Source organism: Nicotiana tabacum, chromosome 3 (genome assembly GCF_000715075.1).
Source record: "Nicotiana tabacum cultivar K326 chromosome 3, ASM71507v2, whole genome shotgun sequence".
Classification (NCBI taxonomy): domain Eukaryota; kingdom Viridiplantae; phylum Streptophyta; class Magnoliopsida; order Solanales; family Solanaceae; genus Nicotiana; species Nicotiana tabacum.
The window spans coordinates 74,979,044-75,004,964 of NC_134082.1; the positions used below are offsets into that span (position 1 = coordinate 74,979,044).

At 37.7% G+C, this 25,921-nt stretch overlaps 2 protein-coding genes across 17 annotated transcripts; both read left to right on the plus strand.

Annotated features, from left to right (window-relative positions):
- The first annotated feature begins 7,040 nt into the window (after positions 1–7,040).
- LOC107795510 (uncharacterized) lies at positions 7,041–25,798 on the plus strand. 16 transcript variants are annotated; one of them, XM_075249531.1, is made up of 19 exons: positions 7,041–7,605; positions 7,736–8,162; positions 8,293–8,419; positions 9,703–10,154; positions 11,704–11,889; positions 12,298–12,405; positions 13,257–13,460; positions 13,534–15,404; positions 15,691–16,265; positions 16,555–16,627; positions 18,312–18,473; positions 20,716–20,932; positions 21,248–21,298; positions 21,807–21,963; positions 22,063–22,207; positions 23,745–23,841; positions 24,171–24,507; positions 24,766–24,872; positions 25,038–25,798. In XM_075249531.1, the coding sequence occupies exons 3-9, from the start codon at positions 8,344–8,346 to the stop codon at positions 16,256–16,258; spliced, it is 3,465 nt and encodes a 1,154-aa protein (XP_075105632.1). In that variant the 5' UTR covers positions 7,041–7,605; positions 7,736–8,162; positions 8,293–8,343; the 3' UTR covers positions 16,259–16,265; positions 16,555–16,627; positions 18,312–18,473; positions 20,716–20,932; positions 21,248–21,298; positions 21,807–21,963; positions 22,063–22,207; positions 23,745–23,841; positions 24,171–24,507; positions 24,766–24,872; positions 25,038–25,798. The 16 variants fall into 16 exon arrangements, with proteins under 16 accessions (XP_075105632.1, XP_075105638.1, XP_075105630.1 ...); XM_075249530.1 differs by having other exon boundaries at positions 7,163–7,605; positions 8,315–8,419; XM_075249529.1 differs by having other exon boundaries at positions 7,102–8,162; positions 8,315–8,419.
- On the plus strand, positions 18,205–25,458 carry LOC107801505 (uncharacterized). The gene is made up of 10 exons (XM_075244328.1): positions 18,205–18,224; positions 18,312–18,426; positions 18,741–18,797; positions 19,332–19,468; positions 22,063–22,207; positions 23,745–23,841; positions 24,171–24,238; positions 24,766–24,872; positions 24,975–25,158; positions 25,249–25,458. Exons 1-10 carry the CDS (start codon positions 18,205–18,207, stop codon positions 25,456–25,458), a joined length of 1,140 nt encoding a protein of 379 aa, XP_075100429.1.
- Positions 25,799–25,921: the final 123 nt, after the last annotated feature.

Consider the following 25,921-nt stretch of genomic DNA (forward strand, 5'->3'; position numbering starts at 1 on the left):
GGGTATAGACCCAATGATTTTTGACTCGGCAGTTGGTTATGAATTTCTATGTGCATCTTCCATCGGGGCGGTAGCGTAAGGGTTATAGCAAGACTTGTGTATGTCATGAGGTGCATTGGGAGCATCAGAATTGTGGAAATGTCGGCTATTAAGATTAGAGATTGTTGTTATAGTCTTGTAAATAATGCGGTGCATGGTGTGAATTCAGCAAAGGTATGCAGTCATGTTTTGGTACAATGTGTAGTGATTGGGTACGGAAATTGTATGTTGGAAACAGGCCTGGCAGAGAATTTCGGATGTTGAAACTGGGCTCTAAGGCTTATTTGCCTAAATAAAAGAGAATATCTTCAGATTTGATCGAGCTAATGTGCTCAACTGAGTTGTGGTAGCACGGGTAGGTACTCGAGGCGTTAAATAGTGATTTTGGACAACTCCAGCGCAGTTATTAGCACGTTCGCGGACGAACGTATGTTTAAGTGGGAGAGAATGTAACAACCCTAACAGGTCGTTTTGAGCTCCAGTGCGTCGTTCAATAGTTTGAGGCTATGAGCAGCTTCATTTCAGGTATTATGACTTGTACACGTGGTCGGAATTGAATTTCGGGAAGTTCAGAGTCGATTTAGAAAGAGAATTCTCATTCGGAAGCCTTAAGTTAGAAGAATTGACTAAGATTGGATTTTTCAGTAAACAACCTCAGAATTGGGATTTGAAGGTTCCAACAGGTTTGTATAATGATTTCAGACTTGGGCGTATGTCCGGATGGGATTTTGAAAGACCCGAGAATGTTTCGGCACCTATTGTGGAAGTTAGCATTTTTGGAAGAATTTCATAAGTTGGGTTGTAGTGCATTTCAGTGTTATCGATGTCCGTTTGGGATTCCGAGTCTAGGAATAGCTCCGCATGGTGATTCTGGTATTGGGAGCATGATCAGAAGTGAATTCGGAGGTCTATAGGTCGTTTGGCTAAAGATAGAAATTTGAAGGTTTTGATAAGTTTGACCGGAGGCAGACTTTTTGATATCTGGGTCGGATTTCGATTCCAGAAGTTGGAGTAGGTTCGTAATGTCAAATATGACTTGTGTTCAAAATTTGGGGTCAATCGAACGGGATTTGATAGATTTCGGCATCGAATGTAGAAGTTTGGAATTCTAAAGTTCATTAAGCTTGGATTGGAGGTCGATTCATGATTTTAGTGTTGTTTGATATGATTTGAGGCCTCAAGAAGGTCTGCATTATGTTATGGGACTGGTTGGTATGATTGGTTGGGGGCCTCGGGTGGATTCCGTATGGTTAACGGATAATTTGAAGAAGGACTGAAGCAGCTGGTATCTGGTGTAACCGCACCTGCAAGGTTTTGGCCGCAGGAGCGGCCTAGGTGCTGCAGAAGCAGAAGTGGCTGGGCTAGGCTGGGCATCTTGCCGCAGAAGCGGGACTGCACCTACGGAAGGAAGGACGCAGATGCGAAAGTTGGGGGCCTGGAGGAGGACCGCAGAAGCGGTTAGTGGGTCGCACCTGCGCAACCGCAGAAGCGGTCAAGTGACCGCATGTGTGAAAATGCTAGAGGTAGTGAGGTTCTTTTAAATCAAGTATTGAGTTCATTTCTACCCTATTTCTTCCATTGGAGCCGATTTTGGAGCAACTTTGAGGTGTCATTTTCACCACCAAGCATGAGGTAAGTGGTTTATGTTAGTTTTGAGTTAAATACATTATTGTATATGGATTTGAGCATGAAAACTTGTGGAAAACTTGGGGTTTGAGGGAAAACCTAGAAAATTAGTATTCTTGGATTTTGACCACGATTTTGGTCATGAAATTGAGAGTAAATTATATATTTGAGTTCGTGAGGTTATGTGTAAACTTTATCTTCGAAAAATTTCGGAATCCGGGCACGTGGGCCCGAGAGCGTTTTTGTCAACTTTTCGATCGGGGTTAGGAATTGTTATAAATTGGATTATAATGAGTAATTGAACATATATTAATGGGTTTACATAATTATTGGCTAGTTTTGGAGCGTTGTGCATCAATTTGAGTCTTCGAAAGGACGTGGAATGTCGTTGATGGATCTTCAGAGCGAGGTGAGTCTCCTTTCTAACCTTGTAAATGGGAATTGTCCCCATAGGTAAGTTAACTGATTTTGTGCTCCTATTCGTGCGTAGCTACTATTAAGTTTAAGTCCGGGTAGTCTAGGACCCAAAAGCATGCTATACTTGGAATATTTGTAATCTTATTGACAGTTTGAATTGCTTAAATCACATCGAATTAGTAACAAATTTCTAAAAAGATTAAACTTCGTTTTCTTGAATTATTAAAAGAGAATTGGCTATTCTTTGGATAATTGTTCCTAGATGAATTCTTGATTGACTGATTGTTGTGTTTATTTATATTTGACCGCTTCACATGTATGATTCGCGAGCGGGGTAATAGATGCATCTATGGTTTGCGCCATTCGACCCTCTGGCAGTGCATAATTTAAATATTGTTGGATCGGGCCATACGACCTCGGCATGATTTGCGCATGCTTATATTGCTTGCCTTGAGATTCATAGGTGTTGATATTTGTTTCCCCTTGGCCTGAGATAAATGTATAAATGATGAAAATGAATTTTGGAAATTTCCTATTAATAAAAGAACTGATTTCTTGCTTCATGTTATTGAATTACAACCATTCTTATGAAAATCCTCGATTTTCTACATTATTGGTATATTATTATTGGACCACTAGTAAGTGTCGAAGTCGACCTCTCGTCTCTACTTCTTCGAGATTAGGCGGGATACTTACTGGGTACACATTATTTTTATACTCATACTACACTTACTGTGCATTTTGTTGCACAGGTGCATGTGTGTCTAGTGACCTAGTTTAGCGCAGCGACATGGTTGATACGGAGACTTGGGTGAGTTGTATTTATCGAGACAACCTGCAGTCAGCAAAGTCTCCTTCAGAGTATTGTAATGTATTTCTATTTCTATCCAATTTGTATTCTGGACAGTTACTGTATTTTATTTCATTCCCTAATAAATGCCCATGCACTTGTGACACTAGGTTCTGGGATGATTATGGGGTATTTTGAACTAACTTCTAAACATTTTTATTTATTTTATAATGATTATCTTTTACTAGTAAAATTGAAGGAAAATCATAGTTTTCAAAATCACTAAAACGAGAATTCAATTAAGCATTTATGGTTGGCTTGCCTGATAGCGGCGTCCGGTGCCATCACGACCCTTAGTGGATTTTGGGTCGTGATAGGTTTGGAATGGAATTCCGGAAGTTGGAATAGGTTCGTAGTGTCATTTGGGACGTGTGTGCAAAATTTTAGATCATTCTGAGGTGATTTGATAGGTTTCGACGTCGTTTGTGGAATTTGAAAGTTTATAAGTTCTTAGAATTGAATCCGAGGTTGATTCGGTGTTTTGGTATTGTTTTGAGTGATTCGAAGGCTTGACTAAGTTTGAATGATGTTATGGTATGTGTTGGCATGTTTGGTTGAGGTCCCGAGGGCCTCGGGTGTGTTTCGGATGCTTAACGGGGCATATTTGAACTTGAAAAGTTGGCCTTTTTATGGTATTTCTGTTGCAGAAGGTCCTTCTTCGTGATCGCGGAGAGAAGGACGCGGTCGCGTAAGGGAAAGGTCTGAGGCTACTTGTTTCTTCTTCGCATACGCGAACATGGGTCCTCGTTCGCATAGGGTATGACAGATGGAGCATCGTGTTCGCGTTGGTGAGCATGCGTTCGCGTAGTGCTGGGTTTGAGCTGAGGCAGTGGGGTTATCTCTTCGCATTTGCGAGGTCAGTTTCGCGAACGCGTAGTTCAGACAGTGGTGCTTAAACCGATCGCGAAGGTTATTATGCGACCGCGTAGGGTCATTCAAGGGCATCTTTTTCTTCTTCTTCGCGATCGTGATGGCTGTGTATCTGGGCAGATTTAAAAGATCCAAACGACGGTTTCGAGTTCATAATATATAATGGAAGCGGGAGCTCGGTAGAAGGCGATTTTTGAAGGGGTTTACAGAGAAATGATTGGGGTAAGTGTTCTTCACTTAATTTTAGCTAAATTCCGTGATTGTGTCGTGATTTTTAACATCTAAATTGGGAATTTGGGGAAAAAGTAGAGGTGAATTGGAGAGTTAATTTTAGGGATTTGGATGGCCATTTGATGTCGAATTTTTATGAATTTGATATGGGTAGACTCGTGAGTGAATGAGCTTTCTAGTCTTGTAATTTTTATTGGATTCCGAAACATGGGCCCGGGGGCCGGGTTTGAGCAAATTTGAGATTGTTTATCTAATTTGGTAATTTTCGTATGGGTTTCACTCCTTTAGCATATATTGATGATAATATACTGATTTTGGTTAGTTTCAGAGAATTTGGAGGCCGAATCGAGAGGCGAAGGCGTCGCGGGCTAGAGTTTGGCTTGACTTAAGGTAAGTAATGCTTCCAAACTTGGTCTAAGGGTTCGAAACTCCAAACTATGTGTTCTATGATTACTATTGAGGTGACGCAAATGCCAAGTGACGGCATGTGGGCGTGCACCGTGAGAATTGCAGCCTGGATCATTCCATGGCACCGCTTAGTAGCTCTTTCTTGTTGATATATGTGTTTTTATCATGTGATTAAGTAAATGTGTTGTAAAAACATGCTAGATATCCTATTATGGCTTCACGCCGATATTGTTGAGACCCGAGTGGTCGTTTATTGCTGCCATCTCGTTACATTCGCTGATATTTTGTACTCAGTCTTGTTCATGCATATCATATTATGTCTCAGTCTCAGTTATTAATACTTGGCACATCATATCATTATTTGGGGCTAGTTTCATGACATCGTGAGCCCGTGTGTGTGAGACTAGAGAGTGATGACTGAGCGAGGCCGGGAGCCTAATTGTGAGTGACAGTTATGGGATCGGGCTGCACGCCGCAGCGAATTATTGATATATGCCTTCGTTGGCTTGTGATAGCGCTTGAGCTGTAGAAGCCACTCCAGAGTCTGTAACACATCCCCAGTGAGCACAATTGATTATATTCAGGGATGGATCTTCCCTTGATATGGAGATAGATCTTCTCTATGAGGCTAGTTGGCCTGTTCCTCGGTACTGGAGACCGATGGTATGTGATGTGTATATATTCCAGGATGGATCTTCCCTAGGCCTTGTGAGCCATATATAGTACCGAGTGGCTGTGAGGTTGTTATCATTGATACTATCTAGAGATGGATCTTCTCCACAAACTGGATTGGCCTTCCTCAGTACTGAGTGACTGCTGTCAGAGATGTATATATTTTGGGATGCATCTTCCCTGGATCGTAGGAGCCATATACAGTACTGAGTGGACGAGCATTTGAGATTGTGGGCACATGAGACACTCAGCATGGTGCATTTCACACAGCATATGCATTGACATGTAAATGTAGCAAAGTTACATTTTTTACCTTGTTCATACTTGCTCTGTTTTACTGTTCGAGCTGTTTATTTAACTGAAAGCATGCCTACACTTTTGTACATTATTTCTGTTACCTTTGATGAGGTTGAGTTCGTCACTACCTATCAGTCCAAAGGTTGGACTTGTTACTTACTGAGTTGGTGTACTCACGTTACCCCATGCACCTCATGTGCAGATTTAGGTACTTTTGGATCCAGTGGCGGTTGTTGATCGAGGCTTCTGACTTAGGATATTATTGAGATAGCTGCATAGCGTTCGCAGGCATTGGCTCTCCACCTTACTTTCCAGTTGTATTTTAGTTGTTCCCTTAGACATTATATTAGACTATGTATTTTCCTTAGACGCTCATACACTCAGTGACACCCCGGTTTTGGCTGGATTGTATCTATTTTTGGAATTTCTTATGTTTCAAATAGTTCTTTAACTGTTAAAAGTTTCTGTAAATATTTTCAAATTTATCATTATCGGGTTGATTGTTAAGTTGAGGCTTGCCTAGTTTCACGATAGGCGCCATCACGACCGGGTCGATTTTGGGATCGTGACATTTACTTTCTTAATATTCATACCCCTATCGTTATGCTTGTGGGTTCAAGATACCTCTCACCCGTTAAATCCCTCCTCAAAACTTAAAAATGACATGTGGCGCGCCCGGGTTGCACTAAAATAACCCGGCCCATTTTTTATTAAACCCCACCTAATCCAACTTATTTACCCACCCAGCTACTCCCATCCGAATCCCCGATACTTAAATTATTCTCACCCCCTTATTATCTTTGTTTTATTTCAGTGATGATTCAAAATAATAGTAGCAACATCTGATACAAAGTGTGCTGCTTTACTCCTTAATGAACTCTTCTTCTGCTGCTGATGATAAAGAAGATTCTCTTGATTTTCCTCTTCTTTGTTTTCACTATCCATTAGTGCTCTTATTAAAGCTTTGGTATTCTCCTTTTCATGACAAGAAATTCCACAATGCTTTTTTGGGTTTGTGATGCTCTAATGTGGAATGTTTTTCAGTACCTTCAAAGGCAGAAAGACTTGAGCAATTTAAATTTAGATATATTTTTCGTTGTTGGATTTAATTTTTTTTAATTCAAGAAATATAAGAAAATAAGTTTTATAAATATCTACTTATGAAATTATCAGTTTGTAAGCGATGTTCTTGTGTAGTTTAATTCTCATATTTCCCATCCATCATTCTTTGGGATAAGTTTAAATTCTTTTTTTTTTTGTGTGTGTGTGTGAATAAGTTGAAGTATTAGTATTTTGAAATACAACATATTATTTCTAATTTCTTTTCTCCAAAAAAAGTGCATTATTTGCTGCAATAAGGGGGATACAAATTACGGATGGAGGTGGGTAAAGAAGTTGGGTCTGGTGGGGTTTATGAAATAGAATAAAAAATGGTGCAGGTTATTTTAGTGCAACTAGGGCGTGCCAATTGTCGTTTTAAAGTTTTTTGGAGAAGGATTTAACCGGCCGAGAGGTATTTTGAAGGCCAAATATATAGGCAGACCCTTAAAGTTATCATTATTTTTCAGTTAGACACCTCAAGCAGATTTATTACTATTGAACACTTGAACGCCCTCCAAAATGTGTTATTGAGCACACTCTGCTGACATGTAAATTCCGTGTATGTCACGTCTTATCAGCGCGTAAGAAGCCAACATTGTATATTTTCCACCGGAATATTACCGGAATTCGGTGACAGCTTCTTTTGAGCTTATTTTCAACCTATTTTCTTCTACTTGCCGAGCCATCTTCACCACCACCTCCTCCCATTCCCAGATCTGGCCAACGGCCACCATAACCATCAGCTTCTCTTTCTCAGTATCAGTTGCTGCACCACCACACCACCTCGCCTCCTCCAACCAAAAGACCCAACTTAACACAACCAGAAAAGCTCCTTTCTTCTACCAATAATCAGCAAATCAAGATTACACCTTAATCAGGATTTTGGATTGGCCAAGGAAGAATGACACTTCCTCACATAGTCATTTTTCCCTTGCCTCTTGAGGTCTTGTGACTGTACCAAGAAATTTATGTCACTTTCCTCTAACATTGAAGATATCCAATAGCGCTTGCTGAGTTGCAAGGATGTTTAAATCCATTTCAAGAAATATCTAAACTTTAATTTTTTGATACTTCCAGAAAACAATACACGAACGGTCAGCCGGCCACCTCTGTTTGTTTCTTTCTTATTTTCTGATCAGATTTTTTTATTAACAAAATTTGTCTCTCTTTTTATTTGTTGCTGACATGTAACTTTTTTATTGGTTTTGTCTGCCACTTCAACAGAGTGTGAGTTCACGCACCACTGCTTGTTTGAAATTGTCGAATTTTGGGAGTTCAAGAAGTGCTTAACTGAAGATTGGTGCCTGCCTATTTTGAACCATCTTTTTCCTTTTCTTCTTTGTTTCAATTTCCCCCCTTTCTTCTACTGCTATTGCTATTGTATTTCCTGTCAGTGACCTAATCGGAGCGAAAAATACATGAAAGATCTTTCTCTTGTTTTTATCTTTTCTTTAGCTCGTAGATAAAAGTGATACTATAATTTTCCTATTTACGATTGAAATCAATCCAAATTATTTGAGTGTTGAGCCTTGAGAGTACATTATTTTTTGCCAAAGTTTGACAAATATTAATCCTAATTTGGGAAGTGTTTCCGCTCATTCCTCTTCTTCCCACGGCCCTCGCTGAGCAAACTGGAGTTTGTAAGTCCCAGGTATAGACAAAATTTTCCTCTCCCTCTCTTCTGATGCCTGTTGTCTCTCTTTCCGATTTTATAAAGTTACAATATTTTTCTCTCTTCGACTTTACAAAGCTATTGCAGTGCTAATACTGATTGAGTTCAGACAAATTTTGTTCCCTCTCAAGCTCATTGTCCTCTAGAGACGAATATAAGAATGGAGAGAACTCCATCGGCTTGTGCGATGCAGTGGAGCATTGACCTTGAAAAGGGCCTCCGTTCTAATAAACCTGGTGAGTAATACTTTTGTTAATTAAATTAAGAGTTCCTTCTGTTTAGTTGAATAAAAGTAGCTTTTAAGTACCAAGTGCTGCAAATTACTTTTTAAGTTTTAGTAGCTGAGGCGGATCTAGGATTTTACTTCTATGAGCGATTTTATAAAAAAATGGTGACGTCTTAGATATAAGTGTTAGAAGCTGAAAATAAGGAGTTGATGTGTGTTCTTAAAACTGTTAACACTAAAAGGTGCTTATTATTACGAAAACTTTAATCCTAAAGTTATATTTATGCGATAAGTTATGCTGTCTTGATTTCCATGAAAATATTGTATCACAGGCATATAATTATAGACTTTTGAAAATAATTAATATCCTGGGTAATCCTAGTTGAAGTATATGTTTATGCTATTGCATTATAGAAAATCTCTCTGCTTTACAATTTACTCTTCTTAAATACAGTTGAATTGCACAATTCACTGATTTTGGAGGATGACAAAACTTTAAACCACTATCACACAGGCAAAAGTATAATACAAAGCCTACTTTGTCCAAATGTATGCCTAAATTAAAAAGTATAATACAAAATGAGTCTAAAATTCGAAGAAAAGAGCACATTAAAATACAATGGATGATTTATCTCCACCATTCGATCAATTTATAACGTAATGCAATGGATATGCAAATCCATTTGAGTTTTGCAGTTTTCATTAGGGAGCCTTGCAAATTTCATATCTAATATCGGCACAATTAAAAATCTGTTTCAAACTGGATGTTTGGTCAAATGGCAAGATGATATTTGTAGATAATGGTAATACATATTATAAGGGATGGAATTATAAGTTACGTGTTGGCCTTTGAAGAGAAAGAAAACCACAACTTCTCCGGAACAGAAAAACAAAAATAAATAGGAGTGTGAATTGAAGGGTATTTTGGAGATTATAAGAAAATTCAAGGGATAACATAGTAAAATAATTGGTCAAACTCAAAGAGCTTGTAAACTGAAAAGCATAAGCGAGGGGTGAACAACTTATGGCTTCTTTTGGCTTAAAAGCACCTTTGGTGTTTACCAAACACCAAAATAAGCCAAAAAGTGCTTAACAGCTTTTAAGCCCACCCAAACACCCTCTTTGTCGTTTTCTATAAGAACGTCTTTTGCTCTTACAATTTTCAATAATGATTCCACTTTGATTGTCAATGTCTCTTAAATGTTGTGAAGAATCATTGTTTGGTTTAATCCATTTTGCAATAACTTTATCGTTTCTGAGTGATACTTGTGTATTCTCTCTCATGATGGTTAGGTAAATCTGCAGAAGCCATACTAGATATTGGGCCAAAACTTGAGTGGTGGAGTAGAGAGTCAAATCTTAGTGCTGCTGAGTACAAAGTATTCGGCTTAATTCCTGGGGAGGATAAGCTATTTGCAAATACTATCCTCCTTAGGCTTGCAGATGCATTTAAGTCAGGGGATAAACATATGAAGCTTTGCATTGTGAAGATTTTCTTGTCCGAGCTCAAGCAGAGGAGGCGATTGAGGAGCAAGGGGAGAAAAGATAAGGGGATCCTTTCGAAGGATAAATTAGATAGCTATAGAGAACTTCTAAGTAGAATAAAGATAGTATTCGACACTGGAGACGTTCAAGAGAGAGCATTGGCTTTAGCTCTATTTGGTTGTTGGGCTCATATTGCAAAAGATAGTGCTGATGTAAGATACCTCATCCTTTCAAGCTTGGTGTCTATGCATGTTCTGGAGGTAAGACGTGCTCATATTACTCAGCACTACATATTATTTTGACATTATTTACCTGATATTCATATTATTTATATGTGCATAATATTGGCATGAGATGAGTTTAGATGGAGTAATGTGGTCAGCGATTCATATCGCCGACCCCAACTTGTTTGAGAATAAGGCATAGTTGTTGTTGTTGTTGTATTAGCCCAATATTGCTGACTGTTTTTTCCCAGTAAACGACTTTACAGTCCATATGGGGCTTGTATGTCACAACAGATTATCCACTGCTTGTTAAGATTCAGTTTTGGGAAGACTTTATTAAGGTGTAGGAGTACAAGATGTTTCCCCCTGTCCATAACACGTTTGTTTGGAAAATCTGCTTGCTCATCCATGGCTCCTAGTTCCCAATACACAATTATAGGGATGATTTGGAGCAAGTGTGCTGAAGAGCATTGTAGGATATGAATGATCAAGATTTCCTGCCATTTTACCCCAAATATGTTTCAGAATAGTCTCCAGATTTTGGCAGCTAGCTCGCCAGTCATAAATAAGTTCTCCATGGTACTGTGGAACGTGTACCACGCTCACGCATTATGCCAAAAAATCGGAAATCTGAATGGTACCACGTATAACTTTACAAAACCCTCCACATGAAAAAGTAGACTTTGGAATGAAGCAGTCCTCTCAAATTTTCTTCTGGGAAAAATATAAAATTAAAGTCTCCCTCTATGTGCCGTGGACCTTCTGAATTTTCTGCTGAGGCTCTAGTCTGCTCCCTTAGAGCTAACTCCTTCTAGCTGTGCATTTGTGATAAATGCAACTATGCAAGTAACACAAACTGGAGAGTTTTATATTCAGAGTGTTTTAGCTGAATACTCACATGCTGTTTGTTTGATCTAATACTCAAAATAGGAGTCCAAAAATATTCACAGTTTCCCCTTTATGTTATCAAAACAATGGCAAAACCAAGTTCTTTCCTAAATCCTTCAATCTTGTCTTTACTGACCAAAGGCTCTTAAGACAGACACAAGATAGGTGATTAGTAGATTTAAAAAAATTTAAGTCTTGAAAAAGCATTAGGGATTTAATCCCATTACCGCATTATGGATGGATCATTGGGCCCCTGGAAAAGGTCTGAACATATTACCTCCTATGAAAAATTATGCTCCGAGGCGATAATCTCCCTCTAGCAATTAAACTAACTGTGGAAGTTTCAGCATGATCAAAATTCTAAGGGGCAAAAGGAGTTAATCAAGCATTAGGTAATCTCATCCTCTATGGACCCTCCCGTGGTTCCTTTCTTCGCTATTGTCCCCACTGCCCTCCTCATCTGTCTGATATTCCTAATCAATGTGAAAGGGGTATCACTCTGATCATTGTCTCCTTTGTCCGTAGAGAACTTCGCTTTTTCATTTTGTCGCCAATACTTGACCATCTTATTTTGCGTTGCTATTCTTTTTGTTTGTAGTCCAGAGGTTGAGGTAACACTAACTACATATTGTTTCTGTTTGCGTCTAACTTTTGGCATGAATCATAACTGATACAAACATTTTGCATCTATCTACAGGCAAAGGCTTCTTTGTTTGCAGCTGGATGCTTTTCTGAATTGGCGAACGACTTTGCTTATGTATTTCTGGAAATGCTTGGAGGTCTGCTGATGTCATCTGAAACATCAAGGGTTATAAGGTTAGCAGGAGGACGTGCTTTTGCTAAAATGTGGTGCTCACTTGTACTAGCGGATAGAGCTCATAAGGTTCAGTATTTCTCTTCAATATGTGTTTCTGCCACCAAGCACATGCAGGCGTTCTGATTACACTTTTTGGCGCATTACCCAGGCCCCTTATCCTTCTTTCCCTTTTCGTTTTGCTCCAAAAGTGCTTGCTTTTCGAACAAAACATTTTTCAGAAACCATACTGTTAACAGTCATAGAGACGGCAACCTTATGCATGGTGAATGCAATGTTTTTCCTTTGTATGCATGAAATGCTAGTTATAATCTATTAATGACTATTGCAATAGTTTCTTGTTGCGACTTACAACTTCAATAAGATAGGTTTTTTAACGATACCAGGTACACCTGTATTTTCTAACCACTTGCTTACATGCAGAAGTGAGTTCAAATTTCTATTGCAGCGCTAAAGTGGACCTTTCTGATATTGCAGACTGGTATGAAGCTTATCCTAGAATCTTCAGAAGAAGACTTCTCGTTGGTGATGCTAGTTTCACTTTCCAAAATTGCTTCTAAATGGACATCTTTAATTCCTATACAGGTATATAATTTTACTCATTTATTTTGATTTTCATTGTTCTCTATTGCCAACAAATGTGCAAAGAGAGAGGCAAGAACTACAAAAATGTTAAGGAAAATAAGAAAAGAAATAGAAGCTAAGTGTTGTTTCAAAGTCCTAAATCATTAATGGTAAAGAACTGCAATGATGATAAAGGAAGTAGAGAAATAAGATGGAGCCAAATTAATTTTCTTGAAATGAAACTTAAGACCCAAAAAGCACAAAAGAGCAACTACCATATTTTAAGGTTTTATGTAATCTTACAAGATGGATATGTTGGTAAACAGTGTGTATAGCTGGTGTTAGGAATTTATGATATTAATTTGAGGTTAATTATACAATGTCATAAGTCGATAAAAATCAGTACATAACCGGAAACGAGAGAAGGTTGCCTAAGATGGTTTCATCATCTCCTATGTGGACCTCCAAATATATCATTTTAGGCATGAAGCTGGTTTTAGAGAAGCTTCTGCCAGAGTAAGCATAAGTGCTAAGTATAGGGAATCTCTAGCTTTAGAGAACCCCTAATTTAAAAGACCAATTCTTTACCAATATTAGAATGAAATAGGCCTGAATAAAGCACAATTTATAGAGAAGAATCATATTTACTTAGGCTAACTAGCTTGGGATTTAGGTACAGTTGATTGATTGGTTTAATATGTAAAGCCATGCGATATTACTATATTAATCATGACTGAGGTGGTCTCTGCAAGCTAGTTGAATCATAGACTATATAATATCGAAATCAGGGACATCTATTGTACTTTCTACCTGATTTTTTGCATATTTATTACTGGATTTTGGTAACAGATGAAATTACTTTTCTTTACCAGGTGGAACTACTTTTCTCATTTATGGCAAAGGACAGAGGTTTGAGCCTGCAAGCTTTGGCATTAAAATGCCTCCATTTCATTTTAGCCAAAGGAATTTATCACTTCCATGCCAGTTCAAATGTGACTCTAAAGTTGTTTGGTGTCATAAATCAGTCTGATTTTCCACCAGCTTTACAGTTTGAAGCTCTAAGAGCTTTATACAAGGTATTTCTTTCCTTCTGTCAAATTTATGGTATTGGCATCACACGCCTACTGTTTACGTTCTCTTACTTTGCAGATGCCGCTGACCAACCTGGAGACAATTCCATGCACAGAGATCCTCACTAGTTTCTCCAAGTTCTTACAAATTGTTGAGTTCAGACTACATTCTTCAATTATCTCAGAGAGGCTTTTCTCTGTTCATGTATTAGCTAGTATTTTTTACAAGCTTTTAGGAATACCGAAAGATGCAGCTGGTGGAATTGGTTCAATTGTTGCATCTCGCATGATTACTTTCACCATCGATCGTATCTCCCAACTAATAAAGTTAGTGGTTGATAATCCTCATCCAAACAAAGAGGCGGAGCAGGAGGTAAAGAGTTTACTCTTTATTTTAGTTAATCTGGTCGAAAGGCATCGAGATCTCTCTGGTATTGTACTGGATAAGATCTGTATAGTTATCGAACATCTGGTACGCATGCTCAATGAAGTTACCAGCATGGAGAATTCAGGCTCAGAAGATCATCATATGACAGAGCTCGACAAAGAGGACCATACATCAACTGCATCGAGAGTTTTGGTTTGTTTATCCCAGATTCTGATAACTTGCTTTGAAATGCTGGAAGTTTCCACTGCTGGTGCCACCCAAGTCTTTAACAGAATGGAGCATTTGGTTGAGCATGTGCACCGGTGCAGCTTACTTCCTGTTTACATCCGCGTAATATATCACTTTTTATTGCACTACCATGCTGGATATCACTGTATGTGGCTGAAGATAGGGGAAGATACGGTTTCTAATAGAAATTTTCGTCTATCTCGTTGTAGTTCTCTCTCAGCTTATGGTTCCCTATCCCAGAATGAAAGTCTCATTATTGACTGTGTGAAGGAAATTTTGGATAAAAAAGACTATTGGTCGTCTTATAAGCTTGGAAAATATGCGGCATGTCATGGCGCATGGTTGGTAGCTGCTTACATATTTGGGGATCTAATTCCTATGGTTCGATCTGATATCTGTTGTTTGTGGTTGAAATCCTTATCCCATCTTTCAGAATTAGAAAGGCAAGTCCAGTTGTTCAGGCTTACTCTTTCTGGAAATACTGCCGGGGAAACTACGACAGTTAATCAAATTGAAAATGTTGTTGGGGCCTCCAACAAACTTTGTTCTTTAGAGGAAGCTTTTGGTACCTCTGTTTCTGGTCGTGCTTTTAGTTTCCAGAGATGGTTTATTACTATAAGATCAAAGGTTGTTGGAACGGTAGCAGATGTACTTAAATTATTGAGCACAAATTCATTTTCAGAAGAAGCATCCAGAAGTACTGAACGACTAGGGGAAAGGATTTTGGTTCAACAGTCGGAATCTTCACAAGGACTCAGCTCTTTGTTGCAATTGCTTGCCCACGCTTCTTCTCAGCTCATGAGGCTAGCAAGAGAATTTGATCTCTTAGGAGCGTCATTCATTGGCATGGACAGAAAAAGTATGAAGATAGTTTCTGATTTTGGATTAGGTTGTTCACTATTAGCCTTTAGTACTGGATTAACATTTCTTTTTGTCAGTTCCCATGGTAAACAAGATTGTAGTATTTATGGTCTTGAAACCTCAGAGGAGCAATTTCATACTCTGCTGGTTCATGATTTATTAAGGAGACTGGGCTATATAGACTTGGAGACTAGCAAAAATTTACGGCAGCTTTTGGATTTCCGTCGAAGTTCTAGGAGCTGTTCCATGCAAGAATTCCAAAATGAAATTTCTTCCACTAGTGTTGAAGCAAGAGATGTTACTAAACTTTGTAGATATTCTGTTCAGAGATTTCTTAGTTTGCAAGCGAGTACCGTACATGTCAATACTGGGGTATCCCAAATTCCCCGTGATGCTTTGCAGTTGCTGTTCAACATTATTTTCTCGTGGATACAGATCCCTTTCCGGACTCCCAAACACTTTTTTCGATTGAGGTAACTGAAGTTTCCTACGTGGACTTTGCAATCAATAAGAGGATCTGGAGCTATTATTGGAAATATTTTGATATTCTACTGCTGTTAGTTTGTTTTATATTTCATATGGTAGCCAACTCATGCTCAGATGCCATCGTCCCCTTTTTATCTAAAATTGTCTCCAGTGGGAATATGTAACAACAGATCATCTAAAATAATAGTGGATTCTTCTTTAAAATATAATGATTCTAGAGTTTTGCATTCTTTAATTTTGATAGTATTCTAATTATGAACCGTGAAATGGCAGGCCTCCCATTTCTGCTGAGCTTTTCATAACAAATGAAGCTGGTAAAAGGATAGATAATATATCTGTCTTGTCAGGCTTTCAGCTCCCTCTAACTCTGTGCATTCAACTAAAAAATATATCGCCAGATCAGCTGTCTCGCGTGTCGAAGTTGTACTGCATCCTTCACTCACGAACATCCTTTCAAATATTTAGTGAAAGCGAGGATAAGAAAGTACCAGAGTCCAGTTGTCAGGCTTGGAAAAGCAATCACATGGTAGACCTTAATGACAAGCTATTGCACTTTACAACAGGGTCTCCCAAGAGGGGTGGATTACATGCTATGGGAAGTGCTGAAGGGACTTCAGTTGTGGATAAATTTGTGTGTTTTGATCCTAATGAGAAAGGGCAAGGATTTTCAACCTGCTTGCTAGATGTTTCTGTGTTTCCTGTGGGTTCTTACCAAATCAAATGGCACAGCTGTTGTATAGACAATAATGGTGCTTACTGGAGCCTTATGCCCCTGAACAAAGATCAGTTCTTCACTGTACATGAATCTTCTAATATTGGTCCTTTAGTTGGAGTACCATAGACTGCAGGTATTTAGTTAAAGCCGGAATAAGTTATTTCTATATATTAGAAGAGCTAGGTTTCGACGTGTGTGCTTCGTGGAATTTAATTCAAACCTGAGGGCAATTTACATTTCAATTACTTAGTTGATATTGCTTCCTGCGGTGGCTTTTGTTTTTGCAGCCAACACATCTTCATTTCTTACTTAGCCGTATCTTATTCCTTCGTTTGTTTCCCTTCTCTTTAGTTTCTCAAAGATATACTCCAATTCATTTTGTTCTTGATGCTCTTTAAATCTGATATGAAACTTGGGGTTAGATAGTAAGGCATGAGGGAGAAGAGTGCAAGTCAGGAAGGAGAGACTATTTATAGCTCTTCACCGGAAGCAAAGGTGAACTTTCTCTCTTTCCTTTCTTTCCGTCTCAAGTGTTTGCTTTCCTCTATATTTAGTCAGGACTATGCAGCAGGCTTATTTGGGTTTCTGATTGTGGAATGCATGTATCTCTGTTGATTATGGTTGGAATCTTTTGGTTGACTGTGTTAGCTAATTTCATCTAAAACAACAGGTCAGGATACTTTAAATATCCAAATTCAAAATTTCAAACTTTGATGTAGTTCCATAATCTTCAGAGAATAGAGGATGGATTCTGTACTTAGATTTGGTGGCGATTTCCAAATGTAGAAGGGCTTGCCTGAAACTGTTGAGAAAGTGTATCAGTGAGAAGTTTAGCAAAAGATCCAGGAGAGTAACGTTTGCTAGGGTCATAAAATATAGGCTTAAGATAGTTGTTGGTGGAGCCATTGCTGCCTATGGAGACGAAAAACAGCGACCTTGACTGGTCACTTGAGAACTCAATTTGCTGTGAAAATCAATTCGCTCAGATAGATGCACGCACTTCCCCCTGCAAACACAAATTAAAAGCTGGCCCTGGTTAATATAATGGCTATAATTCAAATTAGCATTTTGTGTGTCTACTATAGCAAGTAAGACCCAAAAGTACTTCGTAAAAGTCTCTAATTCTATATTGACTGTCACTCTGCCCGTCACAATTAGAAGACAATTTACAGGTAATCGGTAATGAAAAGTAAATAATTAATCTAAAGAATAAGGATTGCCTGTTAAAAATACGTTAACTTCTTTGTCAAAAGTTCAATTTGTATGAGTATAAGTTATATGCCTTGACAACGTATAATTCTTGATAGCATACAATTATAAATACAGATGTCTTTATTACCATCAGAATAGTATATTAACTATTGGTATTTAATGTATGAACGATTAGGTGCAAAGCCTACATGCTTACAACAGCTACTAGAGGATAAAATATAGTACCTAATTAGTTTACCCTATTATGAAGTAAATATGCCAAAAATATACTTATGAATAATGTCATTTACCCGACAGGATCAACAAGAGAGTCAGTACTTACTACAAAGCGAAGTTTGTATATAACATTTTATTAGGATCGATAACGATTATATTTTCGCTGGAGAAGTTGAAGACTTATGTGCATATAAACTTTCTTTCACTTAAAATGTTACATCTATTAAAATTTTAATTATTTATAAGCTGGATTAGTAGAATAGTCTTACTGAATGTTCACTTTTGTAACCATGGAATTTTGTCCTAAGTTATATGCCAGGAACATTACCAACATAATTGCAAAAACTGAATTTTCTGATGCATATTCTTGTATAATATTCTTAAAACTTTGATGCTCTTTTGTCTTTTGATGGGAATGACTGGCATATGAATATGTTGCACAGACACATCAAAGTTTGGAGTCAAAATAATAGTCACTGCACTTTCCAATTAAAAAATTTGTACGGGGATATTATCTGAAAGAGTTCATGCTGAGTCCAAGTCATAAGATTCATTAGGATATAAGTGTTTTGCTGAGTCCAAGTCATAAGGTTCATTAGGATATAAGTGTTTCCGTATCTCCGCATATTTTCCTTTTTTTAGAGATGGGGAATCAGAATTCGAAGTAAGAGAAACAACTTTTATTTATTGTGCCTGGATACACCTTTTATGTACAGTCTTACACAATGATAAACCATAACTGGTATTGCAGGTGTCACACACCTTGTGCTGAATATACAATGTTTCTCCTTGGATATACCATTGATATACAGTCTTACAAAAATCACATGCCTATAATATATCTGAGAAGATTTACTACGAACAAGGTTCAATCTTCCACTTTTGAATAATCAAAAAGCAAGGTTGCAACAAGGTAAGTCAATCTAGAAAAGATACTTCGATTGAATGTTATTTATTGGTTTGGTCGCCACTCGCCAGTGAAAGGCCTTTTGCTACTATTTTGGGTTGCTACTGGATCCACTTTTTGCTGATGTTTCTGGATGCAATTGAAGCCACTTATGCTGCTGCTTCTTGGATGTTACTACAAACACCTTTAAAGTTGTTCTGGATGCGGGTGGAACTACTTTTGTTGCTCTTTTTCTAGATGCTGTACAGTCATTTTTTGTTGTTGTACTATTAGGTTAGTCCAGCTGGTTACACATCAAACTCTTCAGTACTTTTAACTTCTAAGATCCAGGTCCATTCATTTTTGTTTCCTTCTGTATATGCTCTGTGTTCTCTGGCTTTAGTTTCGAGCAGTCTTACTGAAGATATTTAGTATCATAATCAAACCATAATATCCCTTGAAAACAACTATTCAACTAGGGGTTGAAAGGGGTATGCTAGCAGCTCTTTTGTGGGTCTGCCATTTTCCCGTCGCTATATCTCTGTACAATAACAGCGTAATCAATCAGCTTGTAAAGAGCTATTGGATTTGCATTGAAAAGCTCTTCTTGACTGTTTTTTTATGGTAGCATCAAGGTATTCTCTCTATATGAAGTGCGAGTACTTGACAAAAGGTTCTTTTTCATCCACAAAAATGCTAACTTAAAGCAGCAGTTTAGAAAAGTGAAAAATACTAACCTAATAAAGGCACAAATATCAGTCGATCTCTAAACACTTCAATTCGAAAGCATTTTATTCCTCCACTTCCTTCACTTTATTGTTAGCTTTATACACCCTTTCTCTGTGTCTTTTTGTATTTTCTTATTATAATTTTTTCTCTTGTAAGGTTAAGAGTACCATAGTTAATATTTGTTACTCTTCTCCTCTTGGTAAAAGGAGCTATCATGGTTTACTATATGATTATTGGTCAAATTTCATCCTTTCTGCTCAAGATTGTGAGTATTTGTTAGCTCTAACAAGGAGGTAAGGGTAGTGCAAAAGCTTAAGCTTTTTGCTCTTTGTTATTTCCTTCAAGAAAGCTCTTTTACTCTTACATTGTTCTACCCATTTTGAGATTGAGAGCTTTTGGCTTGATAAAACCAATTAATGGTTTACAAAATCAGTATTTAAAGGCCAGAATTGTGATTTTGATAGATTGGTAAGGCTGAACAAATATAAATAGCAGGTTCCTTTCACACCGTCTCTGGTACTTGTGTCTGTTTGAATTTGCCTGCACATAGATGAACTATATCTTCTGTTGTCCAAACATTGTTAGATTTGGTGAAACTATTGATCTTATAGAATTAATTGAGTTAAATACTCAGAAAAGGTTCTGATAGTGTATTTCGCATGCTCCGTTATGCTTTACTCTCTTAAATTACTTTGTCTTTTTGCTTTTTCCAAATTGAATCTGTTGAGATTCATGAAGGCTGCTACCATTTAAATGTGTCCTCTTTTCTTCCACCTTGACACCTTCACTTTGACAGATGTTTATTGTCTTGCTTCTTTGTTTCGGGTGATTTTTGGTTTTAAAAAAAATTAAGAAGGCACTGAGCTTCCGCCGAAAAGTATTTTCAGCTGCCTGCAAGAATCTGAAAAGGAATGTACATTTTGGACTTTAAGAATCTACTAATATGATGCTACCATAGAGATAAAGAATGTATATTTGATCCAAAATGTATATAAATATTATCCAGCAATTAGTGTGCCTGTAGTGTTGCTTATCTAATTAGATACTAACTTACATGCATCAATTTTTATTATCAGCCCTTTCACACAAAACTAAGTAATATTGGGCCCGTACTGGCACGGAGAATAACCACCTAGTGGTAGAAATATTTATTGGTACATTTTTCTCAAAGAGGTAATAATCTATAAGCTTCGGCATACTCCCAGAGCACTTTCACTTCTCTTACTTGATAGTTAAGTACTTGCACATTGTGTTTTATCTCTTATTGAGTTTGCTTTGATGTTCAATCTCGATTTTAATTTGGTGCCCCTGCATAAATCCAACATTTAGGATATGTGGCTGACTGGTAAGAGGTGATCCTTACGTGTAAAAGTGTTGCATGGAGTTTTTAGCATTCCCTTTTGACTAGTTGGTAGTAGAGCATAGATCCAAGCATGAGCTCCTATAACGTGTTTATACCATGAAATGGTAGATTTTCTTTCAACTATTAGATGTTGGTTAAACCTTATATAATTTCCTTCTTTTTTTTTGTATTCGGCAGCTGTATCTCAATCTACCACACTACAGATATCTCCAGGAATAGTGGCGGAAAACTCTCCTGGCTCTTAGCCAGAAACTAAAGTCATTTGTGAGAGAGTTCAAACACATGGCTTGTCAAGGCTAAAAAATCTGAGGAAGTATGCCCATTCAGTAAAGGTGAAGTATCATATATCAATCCAAGTGGGCGTCCGCCGTAATGCTGAGGTCTGCTTCCATAGGTTGGCCACTTGTCCTTTGTTTCTCTGCTATTTAAATTCTAAGAACTGAGGAAACTCTGTCTGATTCTTCTCGTAGTCTATTTCATGCATTCCATTGAAAGTGGTTTAGCATGATAACTTTTTGTGCTTTGAAAAATCATAATAGATGAATAGCTGGCAGCTTGATATATTTGCTTCATGGGCTGCTTTTGTTATTGGTGAATTATTGTCTTTTATATAGATCTGACAATTTCATCAAATGCATTAAGATTTTGTCAAACATATATTTAACGTTGGTGTATGATATATAATCCTTCTTCTATCAATCCTACCCAGCTCTCAAGTCTCAGCACAAGTATGTGGTAAATCATTGCTCTGACTCACATGGTATGTTAATTGTCTCCACCTTCCTTATAATTCTTAGTATTCGTTAAAGTTGTATCTGTTTGCCTTGTAAAAAAATTGTAATGATTTGATGCATATCTAAAAATTTGGGTGCTTTATCACGTGCCAAATCTTTATTGTTGAGGAACATTTTTTCGAGATATAAACTTTCTGTTGTGTAGTATAATATCTAAAGCAAAGGTGATGACTGATGAGGGTGAATAGTTTCTAGTAAGACCCACTAAAAAAAACACTACTGGTATCATGGTATGACCTGTCTAATGAGTTGCTTTTTTCTTCAACATTCATGCCTTTTGAGCTCCAAACTGAAATATCATCTGAATGTAAAAAGCAACTAAAAAGGTGGATACCTCTTGAAAATAATATAGGTATAGGTGGTCCAGTTCATCTTTAATGTCTTAAGATAATGTGATGTATATATATATTAAAAAAAATTGATCAGGTAATATGATGTGTATAAAATTATTAAGGGCCCTTTTCAAATTTGCAGAAATAGGTCCCTTGAAATTGGGATGTTCGACCAGGCCAATGGATGAAACTAACCAAAGGTTCATGGGTGAGATCTATGTCACCTTTCGATCACAAGTTCTTGGATATTAGAATGGCCAGCTCGGCTAAGCAAACTCTTCAGGTCTCGCTGGATGAAGGTTTGTTTTCCCTGGATCAATCTGAAATTACTTCTTTTTGTAGTTTTATTGCTTTTGGCATTAACTCAATTAAGTAACCTTAATATTCTTTATTTGCAGAATTTGTTTCTATCATGTTATTTTTCTGGTACTGGGGATATTGTTAATTACTCTGGCATCCTTCCTTAGCAAGTCTCTAGGATTTTACTATGGCAGTGCAATGGCAGTAGGGTCACTCATTTTCCTTGTGATACTTCTTTTCCAGGTAACTTACATACCTTTGCATTCTCAAAGAAGTATTCATACTTTTGCAAAATTGTTCCTTTTCTGTGCAAAGAGGAGCCCCTAAGCTAGGATTGATGGATTCTTTCTGTTTTAAATATCAAAGAAGCATGGAAGGTCTTGCTGGGATTGTTATTTCAGTTTCAAATCTTGACATGTAGTTCAAATTTTGCAAAGTAAACTGTTTAGTTGATTTCAAAAGCTAAACTGCTTTTTTAATGGTGTCGCCTAAGATAATAAATTTTCTTCAAAATTAGAAATGTTTTGCAACAAAAGTATTACCTTATCCCCAAAAAACATAAAAAGAAGAAGAAGAAGAAATCTTTTGCACAACAAATGGCCGAGTAGCACCGTTAAAGCTTTGTGTTCTTACAACAAATTATGTGTGAACAGCAGATGGATGTATAAGTTGCAAAAATTCACCCAACTCTTATAAGAAGAAAAAGTCACCCAAGTGAAGGGGAGCCTTGGCGTAACTGGTAAAGTTGCTACCATGTGACCAGGAGGTCAGGGGTTCGAGCCGTGGAAACAGTCTCTTGCAGAAATGCAGGGTAAGGTTGCGTACAATAGACCCTTGTGGTCCGGCCCTTCCTACGAGGAAGACCCTGCGCATAGCGGGAGCTTAGTGCACCGGGCTGCCCTTTAGAGATGTACAAGAGGTCTCTCAGGGGTCGTTTGGTACGCGGGATAAAGTGGGATAAAACATGGTACTAAATTTATATTATGTTTGGTTGGAGGTATAAATGTATCCGGGATAAATTTATACCGTCAACCAACTTAATCCTAGGTATCTCATCTTATCCCATCAAACTTGGTATTATTTTATCCCACCTCCCAGCTGTCAGGACTATAATGTCGGGATAATCTAGTTCGCATACCAAACGATCCCTTAAAGCCTTTCTAAGGTAGGGGTAAGGCTGCGTACATTCTAGCCTTCCTGGACCCCACTTGTGGGAATATGTTTGTTGTTAAAGTTTGCTAAGAGAGTTTTATTTGTTCAAGTAGTTTAGCTTAGTAAAAAGATAAGTTGATCTTGGAGCCGATCTAGAAATTTAGGGTGCCCTATTTACAATTTGGACATTACCATTAGAAACATTACTCCAACTAACAAATGAATCATATGATGTATATCATCCATATCAACGTTAACTAATCAGAATAAACTTTATATCAATGTTAACTAATCAGAATAAACTTTCTTTTTTAATAACCGAAAAATTTCGGGGGCCCAAAAAAAGTACATGCTCAATGTTTTATGTTTGAGCTATATGCATAGCAGCTGTATACCATGCATGCAAGTATATATCATGTTTTAATGTTGAAGTTTTCTGATTGACATTGAGGTGCTTCTAATGACAAGGGATGAAGCTTCTTCCAACTGGTAGGAAGAATTCACTAGCAATATTCTTGTATTCATCCATTGTGGGAATCTTTTCTACTATAAGTACAATCCTAGTGTTTATTCTTTATGTCATTCTTTTTAAATTTCGTAATAACCGTTCCTAGTTTCTTTCATTTAGGTTGGAGTGGGATCTTTCTTTCTGCGCTATGTGTCACAATTGTTGCGTTCAATACTTAACGAGATTGGTATTGGTGAAGACATGTATAACCCTATATGTATGTTCTTACTGTTGGTTCTATTAGTTGTCTTATATTTTGGAACTAAGGCTCTATCCATTCGTTTCGTTCAATATATCGGTGTTAGGAAAACCTTTTTCTAAGGGTCCTCATGCCAATGAAAATCTACCTCAGATAGCTTGATATTCAGTGCCTCTATTTTAGTTAATGTCCAAAATTAATGTCAAAAAAGTGTATGTTGCAAACTCCTGTTGTTTTTTTCATGATAAGATAATTGAATTTTCGAAGTGCAATCTACCTTTTGGTTTCGGCATTGAGCATTCTGCTTTCCAGAGAATTTTGGGTGATGCACTGAACACTTTTTGCAGTTGCAAATTCTGCTGTTTTTCCTCGTAATAGCTGGAGCTTGGTTGGGAAGGGGAGCCTTGGAGCAATGGTAAAGTTGTCTCCATGTGACCAGATCACGGGTTCGAACCGTGGAAGCATCCACTAATGCTTGGTAGGCTGTCTACATCACATCCCTTAGAGTGCGGCTTTTCCCTAGATGCTTTGTGCACCGGGCTGCCCTTTTTTTTAGCTGGAACTTGGTTGGGGTTTTGGGTTGTTCACAAATTTGTACTTGCAGAAGATGGATCCATTGACATCGGAGTATCTCAATATGTCGGTTGGTCCATTCGAGTTTTTGCTTCGGGATTGATCATTCAGGTTTCCATCATGGCTAGGAATACTTTTTTTTTCCACCTATACATTTGATCCCCCAAAATTCTCACACTTTTGGTTGTCTGTAGCGCTTACCGGCTATGTTACTCGGACTCTCCAAAAGAGCTCCGCACCTGTGTCGGATCCTCCAAAAATGCACTAAAATTGGAGGATCCGACACGCACCCAACAACACTTTTAGAGTTCGAGTAACATAGCTTAGCGGAGTTAATTGGGCAGTTACATAGCTTTATTTTTTCTTCAGAGTTCTCTGGATCTTTTATTGGTTTTGGAGGCACTGATATGTGGAGTTCTGATTTTGCTAGTCTTGAGGAGATTATTCCGTCCCAAATATGTTTTGCGCTTTTGCAAGTGAGTCTGCCTTTATTTTTATTGTTTTAGCTCATTTCTCCCAATAATTTCTAGTTGATGCTTATGCAGCCTGGTCTTTTTATTCTATTGTTATGTATATAGGCGAAGGACTTTTGCTTTTGCAGTAACTTCATATTTTCACACTGCCGTTTTCATGCAAAGCAGGAATTTATTACAAATAGACACGCTTTATCTCTGGAGATGTCAGGATTCTTACACATCACTGATAAAGGGTCATATGGTTCCAGGACTTCCGAGAGAAATCGAAATGACACAATCGGTCGAGGTTAGACTGAATTAGTTATTAGTAGATGAAGTGAAAGTGCAAGGTGGAGCTTCTCTTACATTTTTTCCCCCTGCATGTTCTCCTATCAAGCCGTCAAGCTTGTTATCAGAGACAGATACATTCGATTTTACATTCCACAACACTTCTGAACGAAAGAAACTTTCAAAAGATGAGTGGAATAAGTTAGCTAGAGACACCACAAAGAAGGCTATGGAAGAGCTTGTTTCTTCCCCAGATTTAAGCAAATGGGTCGTTGCTCACGCAGATAGGATTACTTTGTATGAGTCCAAATTTAGATGACCACGACCATTGATGAGTACGACAAACGACGAGATCCTCGTAGCTCGACATTTTGCAGGAGACGACAGACGAGCGAACAAGAGGCCGCATGACTTTTGCAGTAGTGTAGGTTCATTAGGGAGCATTAGGAATATTCTTTCGAATATTCTCTATGATTTGTCTTTTAGGGCTTAGAAAGGGTTTGTCCCTTATATATATAGCGTAAAATCAACCTTGTAGGGGGCTGGGGACATTCTTCCAACTAAGAACACTCGTTGTAACACTTGTTTACATAAACAATTGATATCATTATTGTTCGATCATTCATCTTGATAAGGTCAAGAAGTATTACCCTTTGTAGTCACCTTGTATATCTTTTGTTCTAGATATTATTATACTTAACTAAGATTTACCCCTTCACTTTCTTTGATTGATTTATTCAAAAAGGTTTCAATATCTTTTGAGTCAAACAATTTGGCACCGT